Raw genomic sequence first — 24,452 nt, 5'->3', positions numbered from 1 at the left:
TGGCTTGTAATTTAAATGTACGTATGTATCAAGTAACAGATGCTACTGCTCCAAATTAAGGATTCTACTCTGTTTACTAAGGATTTTAAGCTATGCTAACTGCTTAGCTGTTCTTAGGCGTTTCCTTTTCTGCATCCTCTGGTGTAACTGCTTATTGTATTAATATCTGTTTGTCTAAGGTGAGTGGGAAAACACACGGTGAATACTCCTGTTTGAAAACTTAACAGAGCATCTCAGGCTTTGCACCTTCGAGGTGTTGGTGTAAAACACAGGTCTGGAGTCCCTAGTTCCTCTGCACAAATGTTGCCTTTTTCCATTCATTCTGTAGCTTTGTATAGAAAACCAGCCAGGTATGCAGCAGAGGAAGCAGCTAGCTGTCCGCAGAACAACTGACCCAGCAAGGGTGTGGGTGAGGAGGAAAGAAGGTTTGCAAAGGCAGCAAAGGATGGAGAGTGGTTTATTCCCATTTGTAACAATTCTAAAAGATACTTTGATACCTTTCCTGGGTATAATGTTTCGTAGGCTGCTGTTGCTATGGAAAAAACAGCTCCAAATACATTCATATACACTTTGTGCCACTGCTGCTTGTGTTGTTCAGCAAGTTAATATCTGGTGATATTTGTGTGCCACAACAGTGAGGCTGTGCTGTATTTACATGTGTTTTAGGGAAGAGCTTGTTTACTCTCCGGATGGAACAGACATCTCTGCAGATGGAACCTGCTAATTTATCTCCTTTTTGTTTTATTTTTTAATTTCTAGTAGTCGTGTCAGGTTGTTTCATGAACCCTTTCTGAACTCAGACTGCAACAGTGGCAAGTGAGAATGCATTTATGGGCTTATTTACTCGTAGCCTGTGCGGAAATGTTGTGTTTCTATGAATGTTCTCACTTCTTTCTTTTGGCACTGTGTTAAAACGTGAATGTATGCAGTGCTGTTGGAGAAAGAAGGTGGCATAAGAGGTTTTGAAATGCAGAAATTCGACTGTAAAATGATTCCTGAATCTGTTAATAACATTAAAATGAAATGCACCAGCATTACAATTCTATATGTTTTTAAAGTGTTGCTACTCTGACCAGTGCATGCAATGTACTTTGTGGTTCAATATGGATTGGTGCTTCTTGATTGACGAGACTGGTTTGGATTTTTTTTTTTTTTTTGCTTATATCACTTATTAATTCTTTTGTGTGTGTTCTGAATTTCTTCAGGGAAAAGTACTGTTTGACGAGACTGGTTTGGATTTTTTTTTTTTTTTTGCTTATATCACTTATTAATTCTTTTGTGTGTGTGTGTTCTGAATTTCTTCAGGGAGAAGTACTGTCATTGCATTTTTGCAGTATGTCCTGACTGTACTGCACTAGCGTGTTTGCTACTGTAGTGCTAACAACTCTCATCGTATCCAAGTTAGAGCTCTGGAAAATAGTCAGCGTGCATTGAAGCATTCAGATAAGTGAAACTTTGCACCTCTGAAATATTTCTGCAGTTTCTCTTAATACTGTAGTGCAGGATAAAGTTAAAATAAGACTTGGATTCAATGTTAGGAAAGCCAAATGTTATAACTGTTAAGGAAATGGTTTAATTTGGAGTGGGGTTTGACAGGGAAGCCAGAAAGTTTTTTGCTATGAATCTATTCTGGCCCTTAATATAGCCCCCGTGTAAGGGGGGTAAATTATTCTGCTGTAAATCTTAACCAGCTGAAGGCTGAATCTGATATCTACTTATTCCTGGACAATTTTATTTTCTTCTCTCAGATCATATCTAAGATTGTTTATTACATCAGTCTCAAGTGAAAGCTGGACGATGCAGCCATAGGTGATTCTTTTTTATGAAAAATAGATCCCTAAGGTGACAATCCATATGGTATTTTCATTGGAGAAATCAAGAGAGAAACTTGAAAACTTGCTTTTGAATTAAAGAAAAAAGGCAAACTGTACATATAAAATATGAGAATATGGAATTTATTTCCCCCATAGATTTATTTTCTTACCATTAATGAGTATAAATGTACATTTCATTTCTAGAAAAGTAATGTGATCTACCTGATGGAGGAGCTGGCAGCAGTGTTGGGTTACAGTTGCATCTGTCATGCAGCAGGAACGCTTGCCGTACAACCTGGTTTCCAGATATAGCTGCTTCGAATCAGAGTTATCAGCATATAATGTCAGATCAAATTCATCATAGACAGTAGAAAAATAAAATATCGTCATCCTAGGTGAAATTCAACCCTGTCCTGAATGGGTTTCACGTTTCCCTTGTGCTGTAGAATAGTGACTCTGAAATATCTCCCCTGTGAATGGAAGGTGGCCTGAGAACGGAGTATTCCTCATTTGATGAAGGTTCAGATGCTCTTCCCAGCTTCTCTTTCAATCAATAAGATTGCATTTCATAGTGTCCTCCATCCGAGGATCTCAAAGTGCTTCACGAGCATTAGTGACATGAGCCTCGCAAACCCGGCATCTCATTTTTACCTTGAACAGGGCTGCCCGGGGGTTGACAGATTTGGGCGACGTGGCAGAACTAAGAACTCTCCAGCATGTCCTACTGCTCAGTACGGCCGCCCGTAACCCCTCAAGCTGTCTGATGGAGATCATTGGGCTTTTGCAGATGAGCATAAATTCTGTAGAAGTCCAGGAGTCTGCTTTCTAATTCTGTTCTGCTCATGCAAATAAACACCACACCACAGAGACAGTGCTTTGGGGAAGTCTGAGGTTGTGCAGTCATGTCTTGGGATCATTTAAGTAGTTGTAACATGGTTAATAGTTGGTCAACCTGCTGCTGATAAAGTTTAGTGCAGAAAACCCTTATGTCTGAAATATATTTTTCAAAATACGTGCCTCACAGGAGACCTGCCTTTCCCTTTTTTTTGCTGATTTAGAGCTTTGACATTTAGGTTGCAGACATTACAAAGGTACATAAAAATACAGCAAAATCATATCTGTGTACTGGGAAAAGGTTGTATTGGCATTTTTGTTAGGACTTGTATCTTCCAGGTAAGTTTGCAGGAAAAGTTTGCAGAAGATGCCAAGCAGCTTCTCGAGCTCCCTGCCCGGTGTGGGTTTCACCAGCCACCACGCTCTGATGGAGTGATCCTTGGAGCTGTCTTTGATGTGCAGACAAGAAATGTGCACAAATGACTCACAACTGGACTCTAGATATACTGGAAATTACAAAAAATAGCAAAATGTTGCCAGTCCTGACCCCAAATAACAACTGACCAGCATGATGCATTAGCTGGTCTCTGCGGAGCAAGACACGTCTGTGCAGAATACGGAAGCTTTGCCCTGCTGAGGGTTAGGAAGACATTCTTCCTAAAGCTTCACATGCAGCAGGAACAATGGGACTGCAATTAAATTTTTAATGGGAATAGATGTTTTCATACTGACAATTCGAGACACGCTGCACTCATTAGCAGTTACCAGGAGCTGTGTAAGGTGTTTGGTTTTATGAAGATAGCGGCCGAAGGCTTCAAAAGGGTCGTGGTCACACCAAGCTGATAACAAATGCAGTCAGGTACAGTCTTGGTCCTACTGAAAAGAGCATGAACCCCAATCGCTTGTGAAATGGGGGTGATGGCGGTGGGCAGACCCGTGGCGAGGCTCCCGATGCGGTCTGGTAGGTGATGCTCGGCTCACTTTTTTTGCGACCGGCAGATGCGGCTACAGGCAGGGGGTTGCTGTGCTTTGCCTCTGCAAAGAGAAAGGGCCCGGGTTCACTTTCGGCAGGGTTTCCACATTGCTCCCAGCTTCTCCTTCCACCTCTCCCTATAAAATCTCCTGCTTGGGTATCACTGGCTGCGGCAGGAGCTGCGCGACGGCGTTGGGTCCTGCGCTAGAGCCTAGTTTATAGTCTTCGCTGCCTGTGCTTGCTGAAGGAGATGGAAGGGATGTGTCAGGAGATGCTGTAGGAGAGACAAGAAACAGAGTTAACGTGGACCTGGATGTTGTTTGATGGAGCAGGAGCCTGGGGGGTGGGACAGGGGGATCCATCCCCAATTCAGGCGTGTTCATGCATATTCTTCCTTCCTGGTCTGTGATGGGGCACAGGGTGGGCTGGTAGGCATGGACCCACTCTTCTCCGTGTTTTGCACTTGGGAAGTGCTCCCTACTGCTTTTTAATCCTTCCTCTCCTCGTCAGAGGAGCGCTCAACCTGCTGGCCACTGCTTCATTTACAGAGCTCAGCATCTCTCTAATCTCCCTTGCTGCAAGGTGGCTTAAAAAAAAAAAAAAAAATTTAAAGCTAAAATACATGATTCCAACATTTATATGGCTGAGGAACAGCAAAATATGCTACAAGAGGTGTATGATCGTAACTGGCAGAAGGAGACCGTATGTGCACACATGGCTGTTAAATAGCAACTCATGTTCTAATTTTTTTCTCAGTAGCACGGTCCATTTGCTGCTGCAGTGGATAAACTCCTTAACAAAAAGCCCTTGTCTAGCAAAAGTGCCCAGAGTGGTTGAAGAAGGTCTTGTATTCAGGTCATGTCATGTGCTGGCTGACAGCAACCAAGACGCTTTACATAGAGAAACTCTCGCCACTAATAACAGCGTGTGCCGCTCTGGGGTATTTCCCAGTGCTGCCCGTGTTCGTGGAAACACACTGTCACCAATCTTGAGCTCTTTTTTTTTTTTTTCAACTTCTCTTTTAGAAGAATTTTTTTCAGGCTGCAGAGTAAAGGAGTCAGCAAGGGGGATGCTGTGAACTCTGATTCGAGTATTGCTCTTAAATATATAATCACAGAATAATAGAATGATAGAATCACAGGATGGTTTGGGTTGGAAGGGACCTGAAAGATCATCGAGTTGCATCCCCCCTGCTATGGGCAGGGACACCTCCCACTAGACCAGGCTGCTCAACAATAACAAATAATAAATAAATAAATAAGAAACCTAAAAGTCTTTTTGTTAACTGCTTCTCCTGCCCAGTCCCTTCGTTATACTGACACTATCAGCACAGAAATGGCCACATACGGTCTGGAGCGGTGTGAATCACAGAGCTCATGTTGCTCGGGAGGACGTGTCCTGGCAGCGGTTCCAGGTTGATGTTGGGAGGTCCTGCCTGGTACTGGAGATCAACGGTGGTTCCTGCAGTGGAAGTGGGAAAAGACATCATTCTTTGCATAGTTAGCCAGAACCCAGATGCTCTGGGCCAAGTTTCCTTTTTTTTCTTTTTTTTTTTCCAGAGAATGTGGAAGACCTGTGTGGGTGGGAGTTCATGTCCTGGCTCATTTTTGCTTCCTTTTTGCTGCACTGTCCTCTTTGCTCTCAGCCTTCTCACTGTCTAGGGACAACCTCCCTGGATGCTGGGGTTCCACCTAATAACCGACTGCCCTGTTCCTCTGGCTCCATGTGTGTCCCAGCTGCTGCTCTTATCAGGGTTGCCCATATAGTTATAACTTTTGCACATTGATAACAAAAACTGTGCTCTCTTCTTGCAATCTTCATCAGTTTGGTGGGTTGCCCAAAATTTGAGTGCCCCGCTGGTGCAAAGCACCACAGGATGTACCCATTTCTATAAAAAATGTTGCTGGGGCAGATTTTCAGAAATAAATGGCTTGGGGACTGGACCGAAGCGAGAAGGACTCATGGTTAAGCTACAGCTGAACCTCAGCCTTCGCCTCCCTCCTCCCAAGACCAAGTTCTCTCTACATCCTCCAGAGAAAGACACAAACCCAGACACAAAACCCTGTAATGCCTTTGAAATAAACCAGCCTTGCTGTCCTTTCTCAGCAGGGTTCGTACCTCCCAGCAGCATCTCCTGCAGCAAGCTGTCAATCCTGGCCACGCCGAAGAGCTTCACGAACTGGACTTGCTCGATCATCTGCCAGGTGATGCTCTGTAAGGGCGGCAGCAGGAGGAGGATGTCGCTGAACCGGCCGCGGGAGTCGTACTGGCGATCGTTGATGTAGTCCTCCAGGTTGACTTGGACCTGGAAGCGCATGTTCTTCACCTTCCCGGGCTCGCTCAGGCCTTTGCAGTCTGGGAGGAGGAAAAAAATGAAGTGACTTGGTGGTCTGTGTAACCAGAAAATGGGACCCTGTCGGTCGGGTGCTAGAGGGAAAAGGACGAGATGCTGGTGATCCTCGGACAATTACATCGCGGAGTCTCCGAGTTTATCGGACAGATTAGCGTTGGAATGCCACTGTTTCGTATCGCATAGGGAACAATAAGGGGAATTTGAGGGGAAACAGTAAGAAGATAAGAGCTTGCTTCAGATGGACGGAGTCTCCGAGTTTATCGGACAGATTAGCGTTGGAATGCCACTGTTTCGTATCTCGTAGGGAAACAATAAGGGAAATTTGAGGGGAAACAGTAAGAAAATAAGAGCTTGCTTCAGATGGATATGTTTGGCTACTGCCATTAGTGAAAAGGAAGGATGTAGAAGTTGAACTGTATTTGTCCTTCCGAGGAAATGACCTGGAATCTTCCCCTGAAAACTGCTGCCACTACATCCATGCGGGTTCAGTGCCTGTGTGCTGTAATTACACCCACTGCAGCATCAGATCTCAGCTTGATTTCCTGTCTTTGACCTGAGGTTGATGTGTTTTTCATGGACTGCTGGTCCAGTTTTGCTCAAGCAGGTAAATGTCCACTCTGGGTGGGGTGAAGTGCCGGGATTTACAGCTTCCTTCCCCTCTTGCTATCCAAAACTGGGACTTCTGGCTCACTGGAATATTTCCTTCCCTGTCTACAAAGAATCCACAAGCACCACATTTTAGGGATCATCATGCCAAGAGATTAGCTCAAGTTTTTAACAAATTTTTGTACGTCAGCATGTAACCCTATGGACACGCCTCCATGTTAATGTGAATGGATTTCACTTCTGTAGAGCTTTGCATTTTTCCTTTTAGATGAAATCACAGCGCCTCACTGCCACAATGCTCTCAAGCTTCACTGAGATACCGATCAGCTGAGAAGGTAATTTGTCCGACTCCGTTTGATAACACCACCCTGACTCAGGTTTACAGCAGGCTCTTTGGCAAGCCAAGGTTCATGATGTTCCTAAAACTCCCGTATCTTGATTTCAAACCAGCAAACACAGCATAAAGTGGCTGATGGAAGATGCTCTAATTTCTCCACGCTGATAGATCCCAAAAGGGCACTGTCCTGGACCTGGGATTTTCCCCCATCACTTCTCCAAGCTGCAGGGCAACACACGCTGAAGGACTGGAGTGTTGTACCGAGAGGAGGTTGTGTGTGTGCCGTAGGCATGGAGAATTCTGCAGGAGTGTTTGGGGGAAACCTGGCCTGAGACAGAAACCCCCACGTTTGTGGAATGAGAATACAGCAAAGGCTCAAAACAAGCTGTTGTTTGTGTCTTTCCCTGTTCTCCAGCCTGTAGGGATCAGCCCTGCCCTCGGTCAGTACTGGCTGCCAGCAAGATCCATTAGCAGACAGCCTTGCTATTTCCGAGTACTCGGAATGGTCCAGCTCTCGGTGGTTTTTAATGCTGCTTTCTGAGCCCTGATGGATGCTCCACACTGCTGCTCGGTTGACTCCACTTATGCATAATTCACTCTAGGCATATATGTCCTTCATAGCCATCTCCTTCACTTCAGACTGATGGGCTTTCCTGGAGCCAAGCTACAGAAACAGCAAAACTCCTCCAGGGTCTGCAAAGTCTTGCACATCCATCTGGCTGGAGTTAATACTCGCTAAATAGTGAAGTGGTCAGGAACAGGTCACCTCTAACATGTCCTTGCTGCTCTACTGGGTATTGCTCATTGCAGCAGAGGCAGGGTGAGATGCAGAGCTGCTGCCAAGGGGTTTTCCTGCTTATTGGAGAGCCCTCAACTCTTTTTCAAGCCCCGGCATTGCTCAGCAATCAAGAAGGAAGCTTACCTGGGTCAAAGAAGATGATGGCTTTAAGGCAAGCGTACTCATTGTCATCGATCTGGATGTCCCGCAAGGGCTTCACCAGCTCGTCCAGGATTCTGGTGGCCACACGGGCGATTTCCAGCTCTGGGCAGTGCATTGGGATGATGAAGTCATTCCCTGGGGAGACAAGAGAAGTTTTCATTCTAGCTCTGTGGACAGGGTCTCATTCCAGAAGTCACCCCAAGGCATGTTTCCAGACAGTCCCAGGGCCCATATGCAGCAGATTTCCAGTGTGCAGCTTCAGATTCAGATTCACAATTGAGAAACAAGCCGTGGATCTCATTTTTTGGTCCTTAATTATCTCATTTGCATGTGTCAGTGCCCCCACACTGTACACAAAGCCTGCTCCACGTTCTGCTCGTTTACCCTGTTGCACTTAGCATCTGTTTGCAAGTGGTATTGCATTTTTTTGTGTGTCTCTTTTTTTTTTTTTTTTTTAATTTTAAACAAAGTTCTCCCTCTTTTCCTTAACGTGTGGCTTTCAAGGCCAGTATTCTCATTTTTCCAAGAATAATCCCACCTGTGTTTTTGGTGGAAAAGAGTTAAATGAAAAAGAAATACCTATAATTTTTAATAGACCTTTCTGCTAAGGTTTTAAGCACTGATACCCAAATACTTCACTGCCTGTGTCCTGACGATTTCAGACACAAAAACAAGGCAATGCAGCTTGAGATGCATTTAGATATTGGGAGTTTTCTCATCCACAATTTCAAAGCGGTAAGGGAAGAGATGTAAAAGTCCCAGTGAATCTGCTTTCTCCTTTTTTACGTCTCTCCAGAGACATTCCCAAGCACTTAGTCTCCAGCCAGATGTCCAGACCATGCCCAGGAGTGCAGAGAGGATTTCAGGCAGGCAGGATACTTGGCAGTGACTCAGGTGTGCAAAATATAAAAGCAGGAGCATATTTCACTACTTTACCTAATAACAGAAAATCGGTGTATGGTATGGACCGCTTGGCCACCCCGAGGAGCAGGTGTTCCCCTGCGTGGGCTCTGAGCAAGGCAACCTGCAGGTGGCACAGAAGAAAGAAATAATACTATGTTTGAAAAGCAGAGAACAGAGTGGTGGGCTGGTGCTGTTTAAATTAAGCCAAATTTGGTGTTTGCTTAGATATGTCAGGTGTATAGATAAAGTACTATTAAGAGCTAGAAATTATTAGTGTATCTTCGCTTTGCAGAAGTGCTACATTCATGGCAAACTAAATAAAAAGTTGTTTTCAATTGAAAAAGCAAAGAGGGGCTTAATTGGAGTTCTTAGGCAATAAATAGCTTTTTCTATTCAACTATCAGGTACCAATAAAGGGACAACCAGTCTTTTACTGGGTCCTTTTTTGACTGCAGTAACCAACTCTATTGTATTTTGGGGGACTTTGGCTACTCGACTTATTTTCAATCAATCCCTTGTCCTTTATATTCTCTCTCTCCTCCTAGTTTCTTGCTCTGCACAGGGTGATCTCTGTGTTAATGACAGCTTCTCCTGTTGCAAGGTACGGCTGGGAATTCCCGTCGAAGGTTTGTAGGGACGAGGAATTTGCATTTTACCTGGTCATCAAGCGGGAGCTCACAAAACGCTGGGATGTATTTTGCCCATTCAACCAGCACCAGAAGCTGCTGTTTCATTGATTCGCACACGTCGTTGATGGTCGCAACCTTCTTCATTGCAATGTCCGCACTGTGCACCGGGCTCGGCGATGAATACTGGAAGAGAAACAACCCAGTTGTGTTGGAACCAGATCGGTGCTGGTTTGCCATCCTTGACCACAACGAGAAGACGTTTGCCATTGTGGATGCACACTGATGTGCTCAGCGTATCCTGTCCAACACACCGCCCATGGCGGAGCCTCCACGAGGTGGTGCTCAGTCCCAACACACACCCCTCCCTCCTCCTCCTCCCTCCCACTCTCCCGGCTGGCTCAGGACACAATCTGATTCATATTCCCATTCCTAGCAGCAGCCAGCAGCACTGGGGCTCAGCTTCCCATCAATCCCTTAAACCAGCCAAACACATGAAATGCATCCAGCCTTTCTTCCCCAAGTTGCTGTCTGGGACAAAACCCCCCAATTTCAATCTCTAAAGAGCTGGGTGGGGAGGAGAGGGTTAAAACATAATCATTTTTGAAGGGGAAGTGGACAGACTGCTGCATGGAACACGCAACATCTGGACTGCGTGTTTCAGTGGAGAAAGGATATTTGCATAAGAATGTAACGGACACGCAGGGTGAAATTCATTCTGGAACATGAAATAAGAAAGCAATCAGCATTAGTTGAATCCCGGAATTTTTATTAGCTTTATTTTTCTCCCCTATAATTGTTGCCCTGGTGAAGAAGTTACTAGAAGTAGTATAATTGACCATGACGGGAACATTATGTTCTGAACAGGACAGAGCAGGCAGCAAGGAGGGATAAACTTCTGCATGAAATACAGGGAGGTTTTAGGGGTGCAGCAACAATTCAGGCTGGGAGCAGAGGGGACCCGGGGTATGCAACATCCTCCAGCCCTCAGAATTGCAGTTTTGCATCCCACACACCAAAGTCTGTATCTGCTCCATGTTGCCTTGATAATGCACCAAGGATTGTTACTGTCTGCTTTTGCCTATTTTTAATGCATTTTCTTCCCTGTGGCTTTGTGCAAGAGCCATCCAAGGGCAGGAAAATGTCCAGCCCTGGTTGGTTTAGTGAGTTTATAACCCCACGTGGAATAGCTGGAGGCTCATTTGGAGGGTTGTCCCCATGTTTCATACCTGCTGCGCCATGGCCTCAGCCTGCGTGAGCACGTTGATGGAGAGGGAGCTGTTGTCCTCGTAGCTGCTCCTGCGGATGCTGATCCTGTCGCGCTCGTTCTGCACGGCTGAAACGACAGCGAGCACGGGTGTGTTAGCAAGAAACTTCCCACACAGCTGATGGCTGCTGTCACCTGAAGTCCCCAAAGAGGAGTGGATGGTGTGCCTGCAGCACCCTCTGCCCTTGTTGGATGCTGGAGTAGGATTAAACAGGTCCCTGGGGAGAGGAAAAGGCCACCAGAGAGGGGGCAGACCAAGCGCAGGAGCAATGGAGGGAGATAAGGGCAGTTGGCAGTTAGAGCAGCATCGGTGGGACGTGAGCTGGTCCCACTGGGTTGGATGCAGCTCACGGGGAGTTTGGGCATTTGATGTTGACACTTTGCACTTGGGCAAGACAACAAGTTCAAGGCAACAGTCTTGAACTGTTAGTGACACAAGGCACCTTGGCCACACTGGGGTGACCACAGCAGAGTGCAGATCAGCCCTGGGCTTTTCACAGACCGAAAGGTATGAACATGCCACAATGAATTAGAAAAAAAATGCCAATTTTCTGAGGTCTTCTCCACCCTTTAAACCATCCTGTTTCCCTGCAGCACAAGCCACATCCAGCCCCACGCTCCATCAACCCTTCACGTTGAACAGAAGGGATTTATTGCACTCCAGCAGTTTATTTTTGCAACACAGGCTCCAAGAACTGACTTTCCTCCACTGCAGCCATCCAGTAAAACAGCAGCAGAGAAAAAAACAGAATTTAGACTTAGTCCAACCTTGGTTTCAATGTTTCAGCCCTATTGCCTCCATCCAGCAGCACACAAGCCCACATGGGGCTGGAGGAGGGAGCTGAACACAGACTCAGAGTTTTCCTAACAGCTCCTATGTCTTGGCTACGTACAACCCAGAAAGGGAATTGTCAGGTCCTTAAAGCAGAGGGAGCGGGAAGATTTAGGGTGTGGTGGTAACGCAACACATCCCTCCTCCTTCACAGGGCAATCCCAGGCTCCTTTTGGTTTATTTAGGGGGAATGACTCAGACAGAGACGTCAAAGCACAACTCACTCTGAGCTTTAACCCCTTGGATGTGAAACAGTGGGGTTTTGTCTCAAAAGTGGCCACTGGAGAAGATTTTTCCAGCAATGATTTTTTTTGCAAAGTCAGCAAAATCACTTCATCCTTCTTTCGAGATTTTGCCATGCTCCCAGGCTTGCTTTAGAGCAAGCATCACTCTTTGCACGGGGCATGTTTCTCTGAATTCATGCGAAGGAGGGGACACACAGGGTGGGAAGGCAGGTTTTTTTGTCAGCTCAGGTCCAGCCACGGCTCTGTTTTCCTAACCAACCTCTGACAGGGGCCAACAAAGTGAAAGGGCAGAAAACAAGCAGCAGTGACAAAAATCAATATCTCCCGTTATCAGCAGGAGCGTAGTATTTGTTTTCCAGGATTTGGGGCTTAGCCTTGCTGTCAGTTGGGACCCTCTCGCTGCTGAGCTGGGTGTGCTTGGGGGGGTCCAGCCACCAAACCCATTTTGCACCTCGCAGCCAACCTTGCCTGAATGGCTGCATGGGACTGGATGGTGACATCCATTTGTAAAAAAAATGCAACACATATACATATTATTGAGTCTTTTCAGGCTGTGGATACTACATAGAGGCAATTAGACATCAATTTAGAGAAAAAAAAAAAAACCTTAGGAGGCTCTGCTAACCTACCTTAGACAGCATCAGACATTACCCTGTGCATGGGGGTGGTGGTGGAAGAAGCTGTTCAGCTGGAAATCCCCACCAGTCTGAAGGTGAAGGTGGTTGTAGGAACCATAATCTAGGATTAATCTTCAGAATAGATTAACCCTTCATGGGGTTTTTTTTTGGCACACCAGAAAGATGAGCAGCAGCATCCAGCATTGGGTAGAACCAAGCCCACCCAGGTCCATGTCATCACTGACGTCCTTGGAAAGTCCCCACCCAACCTTCTGTGCCTGGTTTCATATCAGATGCTCCCCCATGTAGGGGTGATGAACCTCTTTTTTTCCCCACTTACAAGAAGAGATACAGATTTTACCTTTCCAACCAAGTTACACATCATATTTTACATAAGTCCTACAAACTCAGCCAAACATGGTCCCAGCCCCCGATAACAGACTCCTCTAAGAAGCCTCAGCTTGTTTTTCTCCCGAGTCTTTTTATGGCACATATTTCAGTGCTTCCCTCATGCTCTGATAAGCTCAATCTTCAAGTGTAAGTGGATGGTACAGAGCGACTTTCTCAAGGTGATTGGGGTGTTATCGCTGAAAGTACCCAAGATGTGATGGAATTAGATACAAAAGGGAGTTAATGTTTCACCTGCCACAAAATTAATCTATTACTGTGGGGTAATTATATTGCTGTATTTATTGTGCCTGTAAAAGGGAAGGGATAGGTCAGCCGTGGTGAGGCATCGGGAGTGCTTGAGGGGTGTGCTGGGCTCAGACATGATCTTGGCTTTGCAGCCAGTACAACTCAGCAAACTTGCAGGAAGGACTAAAATCCCCGTGCCGGACCCCACTGCCTCCCAGAGAACACTATTTCCATACATCCTTGGCAAAAGCTTTGCTCACTTATTTTTTTTTCTCTGATCCTGTCCTTTCCACAGCACTCCAGTTCCCAAAACCAGTAAACACCAGGAAGGGTCACTGCAGCCCTACATGAGGGGACATCAGTGGGAGCGAGTCCCCACGATGCTGCTGGCCAGGGACAGCACGGCCCCGACTCAGCTTTCCCTGGGGGAAAGGGAACAGAAGGCCGACAGTGCATGCATCTCCCTCTGGGGAATTGTCCACGGCCACGGCATGCCCTGACTATGGGAAGCAGATGGGAAAACAAACATATTCTCCGTCTGATGTAGAGGAGCCATAGGAGGGATGCATCCAGGATGGCAGCGGGTGGGCAGGCTGCAGAGCACGCGCGGCAGCTGTTGAGCAAACAGCGGCGTGTTTGTGGGATTGCAACAAACCCGTGTTTCCCAAACATTTTGTCCTTGCTGCCTTGCCACATCATAGGGACAGAGCCTGGGATGAGGAAGCTCCGGGGAGTCCGATAAATACGGGCAGAGGCATTGATCGGAAGGAGCCAGCAGCAAACCGGTAACTTTCCACGGCAACTGCAGAGGTTAAAGCTCTGCCCACATGGGAGTTACCATTTCCATTATTATTCCACTAAAAACATCCCCATTTAACGCCAAGGGAGTTAGAAATGGATTAATAAATGGCATAAAGAGAGAGCAGGAGGAGGAGGTGTGAGCACCCAGCCCACATTCACCAGTACCCACAGCGTTTCTGTCCCCACCAATAAATTACCCTTTCTGCTGCCTGATTAATTTATATGCACAAAGAATTTTTTTTTCCCCCAAGCTACCTCGGATTTTGTGGGTGTGGTATATTTTATTTGCAAATAAATCCCAATGGTACATGCACCTGTAATCATTTCCCGGGCTTCTGGCCTGATTTATGGCTGTCACAAAGTGGGGAAGATCCTTTAATTTTCCATCCATCTTTGCAATAAACTGCAGTCTCAGCCTTCTAAAAGCTGGCAGAAGAGATGTGCAAACAAAAGGTATGAAACAAGATAGAGGTCCCGTGAAACACTAATAAATCTCTCCCGTAAACCTGTCCAATTTAACAAAAATAAATAGAAAATAGCTTCAAATCCTCCCACCGTGTTGTGGCCATAGGTGATACAATAATTCTTTTTAGTTCTGCGTATAACTAAAGGAGTTCATGTACATTCATAAATTACTTTAAAGGGGATGAGAGGTTAAATATTAACCCCTCTTTTTTTGCCAGCAAACTGAATCCTGACAGTGCAGTGCTGGCATTTCTAAAGACTTCCAAGTTTTCAGATTTTCAACTCCCTGTGAGTAGATGAAATCACACCCTGCTGATTTATTCAAGGTTAAACATGATCTTAGTAAGATGCTAAAAATAGCATCCTGCTGTTTTCTTTGGATGTTTAAGGACCTGGTACACTCCTCGTTCACTGATGCTGTCCTGACCAAAAACCTGTCCAGCAGCATTGCACAAAACAATAGAAATCGAACCTTCTCCTGTGCAAAGGGAGAAAATCAGAGAGACCAACCAGAACACCCCTGAACCACCCAGACCACCCTGCTGTGCAGTCCCAGCCTTAGCCACCAAGTAAGAATAAAGCAGTGAAACTCCTGTCAAAGTCTTAAATCCTGATCATAGTGGTGTTTCAGGAGACAAGAAGAGGTTTGCGTTCAAGCAAGCCTTTTCTTCTCCCCTCATCCCAACTTTAACGATTGTTTACTTGTAGTTATTAAAGCGAATTATTGATATCAAAAATGTAATTGGGATAGTAAAGTCCCCAAATGAGCTAATTTATATGAAATCTGGGGACCGAACTTTCCACAAGACTCAAGTTTTGGCCCCTTCTTGCTCTCACTGGTGCTGATGGAACTTGGATTCCATCTCAATGCACAAGTCTGGAGGTGCAGGGCTCATGTGTGGGACAGTCTTGGTCCTTTCTGAAGGCAGGAGGGTACAAACATGACAATCTAAAGGACCCCGCTGATGCTTTTCTCAACCACCTCTGCCCCAGCCCCATAGTGAACCTACAGCCCAACTGCACTGTGCCCCCAGGACCAGCCCATGCTGAGAGCCTCGGCCCTGCACCTGCACTCTGCCCCTATGGACACCCTGTTTAAAGCTCGTATTTGCATCATATGCCTTTTTTTTTAGGCAGAAATTTCCCTTCCACCAGGCGAGATTGTATAGCCCCTCTCAATCCCTTATGCACTAGAGTTGCTTCCAAAAGAGAAAGAAAGATCCATATGTGTCACATCACTCTTACAACACAGGGAAAAATTCCTCTGGATCCAAAATGCCAGTTTATCAGTTAGTTTTGCTGGGAAACAGCAAGTTTTCTGAAATTGCACACGCACCCGTTGAGCGGTGGGGCCGTGGGGAGTGTGCGGGGGTGACACAGCCCTGCTAACCCCACCCCAGGTGTATTGTCACAGACAGGCAGGGAAAAGGATCATTTCCAGCTTCTTCTCCTCTACTGTGAATAAACAATGCTATTACCACACCCTGGAAAGTCTGAACACTATTATATGATCTGTCTGAAAAGTGATGTGCCAGAGAAGGAGGCTATCAAACTCTTGCGTGCCAGCGCTGGGACAAGAGGAGACATGGAGAGTGGATGTCACAGCTGCGGTCTCATGAATTGGTCCATGCCACCAACAAATTACGCACAAACATTTGTATCATCCTCATACTGCCCTATCCCAAGACATGGCTTCTCTTTTTCCCTAATGCTTCGCAATACTGTTTAATATTAATCTAGAACCACCCTAAAGCAAATAGCTGTGTTCTTTTTGTGCACACAATTGTGCAAGAAACTTTCTGTCGTGGTCCTGCACACATGCTTTGGATATAGCTCTGGTCAGCGAAGCTGATTTCTGCAAAACAGTTGCTCAAGGTGCTTTAAAATCTTCCTTCCCAAACACAGGAGCAGTTTGTGAGCACACAACCTGACTGTGCACTCATAAAAAAGCTTCAAAGAATGTGACTATGTGGAACTTGAAATGAGTCATCTCCCATTGGGCTGCAATCAATAATGAAGGCAAGAGACAAGGTTTTATAACTTTTACCATAAGCACAATAAAAATCATGCTTCACCTCAAAGAATGGAGCTGATAACCAGATTTCAGCCTTTCCTTCCTTGCTGCACCGGCAATTGGCTCCATCCTCATCTATGACTGACCAGAAATGCTTCTGTTTGGTCTTGATTACTTTGAGGGCTATTTTTTTCATCAAACCACCAGGCATTTTTGCTACACCTATGACCTATGCCAAATTGCAAGACACCCTTATTCTCCTGGAAAACATATGGTCAGAAGGTTGTAAAGATTTTTTCATCACCAGTGAAATCTTATGAATTACCAGAAATCAGAGACAAATTTCCCCTTGGTCCCAGCGGGACCATGATCTCACCCCGTGGGTAAGGGGTGTTTAACTCGGTGACACGAAGAGGAACTCCTCTCCAGTTCCTTTCTAGCTCCCTCACCATCGTGTTCATGTCTGTAGGCTGTAACTTGTCCTAAGGGTGAGATGGACGATGGTGGGTCCTCACTGAGATTGTCACAGCTGGGATCAGGAGTCGCAGTAGCAGGGATTTTCTCCTGTGAAACAATTAGAGGCTAAATAAACCCTGAAGAAGCCTGTTCCTTTCCCAGTATAAAAATATCCTAAAGAGCAGCCTCCCAGGATGGGTGAATGCTGTTGCAAAGCTCTAATTTAATTTCCCATCTGAGACAGGAAATGGGGCTTTCAGCTTCAACAACAAGAAATCTCTCACTGTGACACACAAGCGTCCTCCCCATGGGCCAGGGCTGCCGCTGCCCTCCACCGTGCTCTGCAGTGGGAGCAGGGCCAGAGACAGCACTGAGTGGTTTGCAGATGTCTCTCTGCACCTACCTTCTTTCTTCATGCCAGCTCTGAAGCACTTCTTCAGCCTGCAGTACCTGCACTGGTTCCTCTTGTCTTTGTCTATCACGCACTGTCGGCTGAACCTGGGAGGAGATGGGAAATAAAACATGGAGCATCCAGCCTGGTGTCTGCACCCCGTTCACCCTGAGCAGCCCCAAACACAGCCCCAGACATCACTGAGCTGCACACTGCCTCAACCCAGAGAAGAGCCAACGGTTTCCAAGAAATGGCTCAACTCAAGGTTGGCTTAGCCCAGTTCCTCGTCTTCCCCACCGCCGTTCCTGCCAGGGAGCACAGCGATCTCAGACCACCCACCCTGCGAGGACTGGGATGGTTTTGGCTGTGAAAACGTGACTGTGACTCAAGTGATGCCAGTGCCTGGCAGTGTAGGAAACCCATCTCCCACTTTCAAACAGTTCCTGGGTGTTCAGTGCTGGAGCTCGTTTGATCCCACTTGTTAACAAGCCCTGCTTTGCGAACAATAATTACACTGTGGACCGCAGCCCTTTTGTGTCTGCAGCCACACGTGGCCTCCTAATTCCTACTCGTTTTGACAGGTTATTTAGGAACCTATGTGCTGTTCAAGGGGTGGCCCGTGTAGGCTTGGCAGCTCTTGCCATGGTGGGTGAAGTGATGGAAGAGGATTCTGCCGTGCAGAGAGGATACGGTGTGGGTTGCTCCTGGACCATCATCGGGTTGTAAAAGCTGAGGCACTTTTCCAGGCTGGTAAAAAGCCAAAGGTACAAAGACCAGAAGACTTTCCAAGGAATTTACGTCTGCGATAAACAACAGAGCTCAGAGCTGGGCTAAAAACAGCGCGGCTCACCTAATAAGGATGTACAGACAAGCGAGCATTTGCCGTTTGCTCGGCTTTGATGCTGTGGATGTTCCCTGAGCTGCCAAATATCGCAGAGATTCATGGATTCCTGGGGAGGGGCAACAACTCTGCTCCCAGGAGACTGAGATGAAAAAGAAATCAGCAGGAGCTGTTGTGTCCTCCTGCAGGGATCTCACAGTTCCTGGGATGGGCATCATGTGGGTGGACACTGCTGTCACCCCAGGACCCTGGTGTGTCCTGAAGTGATAAGGAGCCCAGAAGCATTTTGAACAAACAGGGTGACTCGCATTGCAAAAATTTGGAACACCATTGCAGAAAGAAGAGCTCTGGAACAGAAAGAAAACTTCCAGGTTTTAATTAGAGATGAAGGGCTTGAGTGCATTCAGGATTTTTTCCTCCCCTTCCTCCTGTGATAAAATAAACACCATTTTTCTAAGGTCAACCAAGATAGCAGCTGTGTAATTTATGTCCTCCTCTTGGTGAAAACATTCTCTTAAATGTGTACCTGTGTGCCAAAGTGGATGTGAATCATCACTGGTCCACGCTAGGTTCTCAGAATGATTGTAAAATCATCACTGAGATGTCAGTGTACGTAGTTTAATGATTTCAAAGCAAAAATGGAGACACAGTGGGGGAGGTGGAGGCTTTGGAGGTGGCAGGTTCTTGGATGCTTGTTGCTTTTTGCTGGGAAAATCAAGAAATATTGCTTTTGAGATGAAATCTTGGGAGCTTTGGTCCTTTGCCACCTTGGCTTTCCCTTGCTGGGCTGTGATAAAGTTATGGCATCACCCCACACCCAGAAGCTGTGCTTATGTATTATACACCCCGGTCAATCCTCAGGTCTGTAAGGTTTCCCATGATTTACACCATGGGGAAATCAGGGACGGTGAACTCATGAAATGGATTGCTCAAAGGTGTCGGGGTCCAAGATGAGATAGGACTTAGCTTACTCCTTAGCTTCCCATCTTCCAGACAGAGGCTAAACTGCAGCATTACTCTGAGCATTCACGGCGTGGTAATTCAGCACTTGGGGCCCCGTTGTACAACCTGATCTCCACCCCAAATTATTTACAGCCTCCATAAATGGTCTTTGTTCATTGCAGAAGGGACAGGTACCTGCAGGAGTAGACGTGGTTCTTACGGACGCTCCTCCTGAAGAAGCCTTTGCAGCCGTCGCAGCTGGATGCCCCGTAGTGTTTGCCAGTCGCCCGGTCGCCGCAGATGGAGCAGAGGGAGCTGATGCCGTTGGTGAGCAGGTTGGTGTTTGCTGATTCAGCTGTGATGGCCTCTGTGGGCAGAGAACAGGGACAGTTAGACCTCTCTGTGGTGGAAACCAGAACAAGCTGAGGGCAAGTTGATTTTTTTAAGCAAAGCACTGACCCAGCCCACACACATGTGCACACACAGTGTGTGATGCTAGGAAAGCCTCCAGACTGGTGGCTGTGCTCTCCTCAACCTGAACTGAGAGTCACTCAGTTGCTTTGTGTCTTATATCAATGTTTTTTTCAGTGAACAGAGAGATTTCAACCTGCATAACCCAACAGAGTCTTGAGAATTTACAAATTGCCTTTTCTTTTCTTGACAGATGCAGAGAAACCATACCTGGATGTGAGGGATGGGGAGCCACCATCCTCCCTAGTGAGACACCTGGAGAACGCGGTTCAAAGCTGGTGCCCACAGAAGACAGTAGCAAGAACATCATTAACGTGAATCAGGAGAAAGCAAAGAAGGGACAGCAGAGGCAGGAAGGGTGGACTGCTTCATGACCGTGACAGAGGTGTTGGAGATCAAAGGCTGCACTTGAGAGCTCCTCTGCAGCTGGAAGATGGAGACAGCAGCTCCCACAAAGGTCACTCCAGTTCTCAGGCTGGTTCCTGCTCTGAATTGCCTTCTGAAGAGGCTCACTGCTTTCCACTGGAAAGCAACAGAGGGGTGCAGGAAGATCGACCTTCTAAATTAGAGACCTAAAATTAGGTCACATGAATGCCCTCTGTCATGTCCTCTGTTTGCACCCACTCATTTGGGGCAGGAATAGCTCTACCCGTGCCTGGCCTGTGTATACGCTGCTGAAAGCTCCCCTTTAAACTCCTCCCTTGGCCTTAACCACCAGCCTTGCTGCCCTCTTAATCCTCCTAATTTGAGGCACAGCTTGGGGAAGAAAAAAAAGGAGACACTTGAGAATACCCAGATGACAGTGTTTACATCTCACCAAGAGGAGGAATGTTTGTGGAGTCTGTCCTGACCTGGGCACTCTCTGCAGGACAGTTTTATGAATTTATCGCACCTCTGGGAGCGTGTTCTTCGCTCCAAGGGAGCTGATCTCATGCTACAGTGACCTCAGCAAAGCCTCTGGGACAAGACGCATCCTGCCTTGCAGAAGGGACAGGCAGTGATGAGAAAAGCTCAGATGCTCTCGTAGCAATGACAAACCTTAGAGAAAATTACTCAAAGCAGAGGAATTGGCATCTCATCTGGACAGTCTAGAGAAAGTTTTCTAATGCATGGTGCATAAAAATAGCTTTGGGTAATCCACACACAACACGTATATGTACAGAGAGAGAGAGAAAGTTATTTTTGTATATGAATACACGTCAAAAATTTATAGTGAAAATATTTGCTGTGCAATTAAAATTGTAATCAAAAGCCAAAAAAAAAAAAAAAAAGCCAGTAAGGCAAGACTAAGACATTTTTAGCCAAGACTTCATAAATGCAAAGGTCAGACTTCCTTTTACCCCCTCAAAAAGCCTTTTGATCCACGTTTCACCTTCTAATGTATAGATGAGTAAATAGGTGGTTGTAGCAAGATGGGAGCAACGCGACAAGAAAGAATGACAGCATCAAAATCATTCTGAGGTCATAATGACAGGAACTGAGATTTACGTGTTCCCAAAATACGTATAAGATGCTCCCAGATCTGACATTTGTCAGCAAGTGGCTCTTGCGTCCTTTGGGAACATCATCTGTGTCAGAGGTACTTAATAGCAATTTATGTTGATTTTTAGGTTTTTTTACATTGATTCTTCATTTTATTTTGCTTGATAACTCAGTATTAAATTAGCTGTACTAGAATATTTCTTCTGTACTGCTAAATATTTGTGCATCTGTTGCACCATCTATTTTTTTGAAGGAACATATGACCATAAACCAATGCACCGAGTGTGCTGGACTCCATTTAAAAAATTGCACAACAAAAATAAATATAAGGCAGCCAACTTTCTCTTCACTCTACTCATGCTTTCTCTGTTCCCTTCAGAGGAATAAAGCTGAGGCCATACAGTTGGGGTCTCCAATGGACCCTTCATCCTTCAGCTGGCTGCAGATTGCAAAACGGTCCTGATGCTGGAAAGCATTTACTCACCAGAGAAGACTTTTTTGGATTATGTGAGCAAGACATGTGAGGAACTGCTTGCTGGTATAAGGAAGTAATTAATAATCCGGCCTCAAACCAAGTATTACTGGAGAAAGGACCACCAGCACTGAGCACGTGAGGGTCCATGGAAGTTAGCAAATTTTGCCCCCATTTGTAGCCCATGGGCTACAGCTGAGCTGGGTGGCTCTATGTTAGGGCAGACACAGCTAAGAGTTCAGTCCCTGTTAGGTAGCCACGTGTCCTCTTCAGCTTGGTTGAACGTGAACAGAAATTTAAAAAACATAAGGACAAAGAAAGCCCTCACCCAGTTTGCACAGGTTAATTATGACGACAAATTTTAATTACAAAATCCTGTCTACCAACTAATGATGAGTACCAAATGAGAATTAGAGAAGAGCAAAGGCACAACTGACATTGAGTTCATCAGAAGACTATTTCAATGTATCTGGGGAATGTCTGGGTTTTCCCTGGACTGATCACTGCTAGGAAAGGCAGAGGAAAGCCAGGATCCCTACCAGCACAGCTGTCTGCCAGCGAAATCAGCTGAAGACCAGACCATTTACTTCAGCCCTGCCTGACACAAGGCGATAACCTGCTTGGAGCTTCATTGATGGTCGTGGTTCTCTAGAGGGAGGGCTGCCTGGAGCTCAGCACCACACTGAGGTGGGCTCGAGGGCTGCTAGGATGGATCTAGTCAGAGTTCAGCTGGCTCACAGCAACTGAAACAAGCTCACAGCTGTCCTCACCACCCTGGAGAGATGCTCAGAGATGTGTATTGGTTATAGACCCTCATCACCATGGTGTAACAGAACAGTTCCTAAGCTGTGTCACAGTTCCTCTGAAGTTTCTCCTGGAGAGATGCAACTGATGACGTTCTCCAAGAAGAGACCATAACCCTGCACGCATCCCAGGCTGAGCTGGAGACCAGTGGTTTACTCCTCACTAGGACTAGGCATTCTGGAGTGTCCTGGACATTCACTGTCAGAAAAATCTGAAGTTTTCAACCATCTTTTGAGAGTTATATAGAAGGAGCGTGCAGATTGGGAACTACAGCTTACCTAGTGCTGATGAGAGTATCCTAGTGGCTTCACCAGCTTCGGGGTTAACCAAGCTTGCAACCAAAATGCATACACATTTTTGTTACCTGCTGCCTCTGTATCTAAGTCATTACCTGCCCAAGGCTGAAATGGAGATGCCAAGTTTTACAGTGATAAGAGATGACAGTGAGGATGGTCTCAGTGAAGATGCTGCTGGGGAATGGGGTCTGGCTTCCATTCAGGTCTGGAGCTCTGCACGTTACTTGACCACTGCAGAGATCTTTGCTGCTTTTCCTTTTGGTTATATTACTGGCTACATCTCTTCTAGATGCACACTGTATAGGAGAATTACCTTGCAATACTTTCCAGAATGGCTTTTGCTTTTATCTACCCGGAAATCCAAGCCAGTCTTGGTGCACATAATTTGCCGCAAACAAATCCTCACATTACATATGCTGGGCTAGAATGTAAAGAGATGGTAAATGTGGGTTTAGGGCATACACACGCAGTCAAACTTGGTGGCCAAAGCCAGCATTGCGAAACCTGTGCACACAAACGTGGGCTTGGATGGGGGCTAGCACCAAAGCTAGCATGTGCAGGTCAGCAGCGGCTTTCTACATCAGCTTTTAGCAAATAGAGGGGGAGGTTTTGAGATATAAAGCATAGCTTTGATTTAGTGTTCCCAAATCCTACAGTAACAATGACAAAGAGGCCAGCCAGAAAGGCCAGAGCTCTACGCAAGCACTCATGCAGTTTGAGGGATGGTCAGGCACCGTCAGAATATCTTCGATGGCTTTTCCGTGGTCTGAATTGGGTCAGGCTGCAGCGGGGTTGGGAAAGGTGTTTCGCCAACCTTGTGCCAAAGTGTCAAGGATCAGCATGGTGTTTGAGTGCTGAGAGAGGAGAACAAGCACCACTGTGGGAGAAAGTGTTCCCTGACACTCGACTAAAGAATTAGTGCAATATTTCAATGATGCTTCATATTTTAAGCAAAATGACAACTCTGACAAGAGCGTGAGGAAATGGGTACTAACAGCACATAAAAACCAAGTGAGAATATGGCTCATAATGCCAGCCAAGGTAAAGGAAACAAATTTGTGCAGAATGGGAAAATTTCTGCAGCTACAACGCATATTTTATAAAGGAAAGACTGGATTAGTATTGATTTTTGTTCATTTCCTTTTGCCATTCTTTCTGTTTAAAACAGACAACCTTTTATACTCCTCCTTCACTCCCATAGTGGATTCTATTCTTTACTTTGAACTGGTCTCAAAATGTTCGTCAAATTACAGGCTACTTAAAGGTGGAAAATCCAAGATATATATCCAGGAAAATCTCAAAACAATAGCAGCTGCCTGAAGCAGAAGGCTTAGCACTGGAAGTGCTCTGCATCATTAACTAACCAAAAATTCTGATGAAAAAATATTCCAAAGAAGGAAACAGTTGGTTTCCAAAAAGTGTAACCTTATTTGAAAATATTCTAATTTTCACTTTTAAAATCATTCAGAGTTCTGAGTCCATTAAAATAAATATGACACCCCTTCCTGTTTGTGTTTATAGAGGGCAAAACTGCCAGTAGAGTTAGTGGGGGAAATCTTGCATAATGGGAAAGAGACAGCTTAAAACAATCCAGTAGATTTTTAAAAATACCTAAAACGAGATTATTTCTTGATTCTAACAATCTTAAAAATATTTCTGAAACTACAGAATATCTGTGTGAACTGTTATTTTGATTTACCTATGGGAACTAAATGCAGCTGATTAGCAATGTATTTTCATGCATGGACATTTCAAGTCTTTTTTGAAGTTACTTTTACAAACTGTAGAAGAGGACACTTACCCAAGACAAACAAGCTAATTTCAAAACAGCTAGATCCTGAGAGAACCGGTTACTCATTAACAGCTAGACAAATAACACAATACTGATCTAGATAAACTTCAGAAAAAACTCAACCTGTCAGTTCCACTGCATGAAACAACAGAGAGCCCCAGGCAGGTTTTGATAGTTAATTTGCAAAATTACATTGAATTTTGAGGAAATTTGTACCACTCTAAAAAGTAAAAAATAGTTTG

General features: G+C 45.6%; 1 protein-coding gene across 2 annotated transcripts in view; it reads right to left on the bottom strand.

Moving 5' to 3' along the window:
- Positions 1-3,371: 3,371 nt before the first annotated feature.
- The window catches only part of LOC104471159 (hepatocyte nuclear factor 4-beta-like), a 22,449-nt gene continuing 1,368 nt past the window's right edge, over positions 3,372-24,452 (bottom strand). Inside the window, exons 2-10 of one of the 2 annotated variants that reach the window (XM_010086402.1) lie at positions 19,089-19,293; positions 17,123-17,217; positions 10,616-10,722; positions 9,417-9,572; positions 8,794-8,881; positions 7,840-7,992; positions 5,740-5,976; positions 4,969-5,082; positions 3,372-3,895 (exon numbers count right to left, since the gene is read on the bottom strand). In XM_010086402.1, coding sequence (XP_010084704.1) covers positions 3,759-3,895; positions 4,969-5,082; positions 5,740-5,976; positions 7,840-7,992; positions 8,794-8,881; positions 9,417-9,572; positions 10,616-10,722; positions 17,123-17,217; positions 19,089-19,293 — 1,292 coding nt within the window. In that variant the 3' untranslated portion in view covers positions 3,372-3,758. The remainder of the gene's footprint in view (positions 3,896-4,968; positions 5,083-5,739; positions 5,977-7,839; positions 7,993-8,793; positions 8,882-9,416; positions 9,573-10,615; positions 10,723-17,122; positions 17,218-19,088; positions 19,294-24,452) is intronic. The other variant, XM_010086403.1, reaches the window with a different exon arrangement.

The sequence above is a fragment of the Pterocles gutturalis genome, unplaced genomic scaffold (genome assembly GCF_000699245.1).
Source record: "Pterocles gutturalis isolate BGI_N339 unplaced genomic scaffold, ASM69924v1 scaffold2356, whole genome shotgun sequence".
NCBI classification, from domain to species: domain Eukaryota; kingdom Metazoa; phylum Chordata; class Aves; order Pterocliformes; family Pteroclidae; genus Pterocles; species Pterocles gutturalis.
This window is presented reverse-complemented; position numbering and strand designations above follow the sequence as displayed.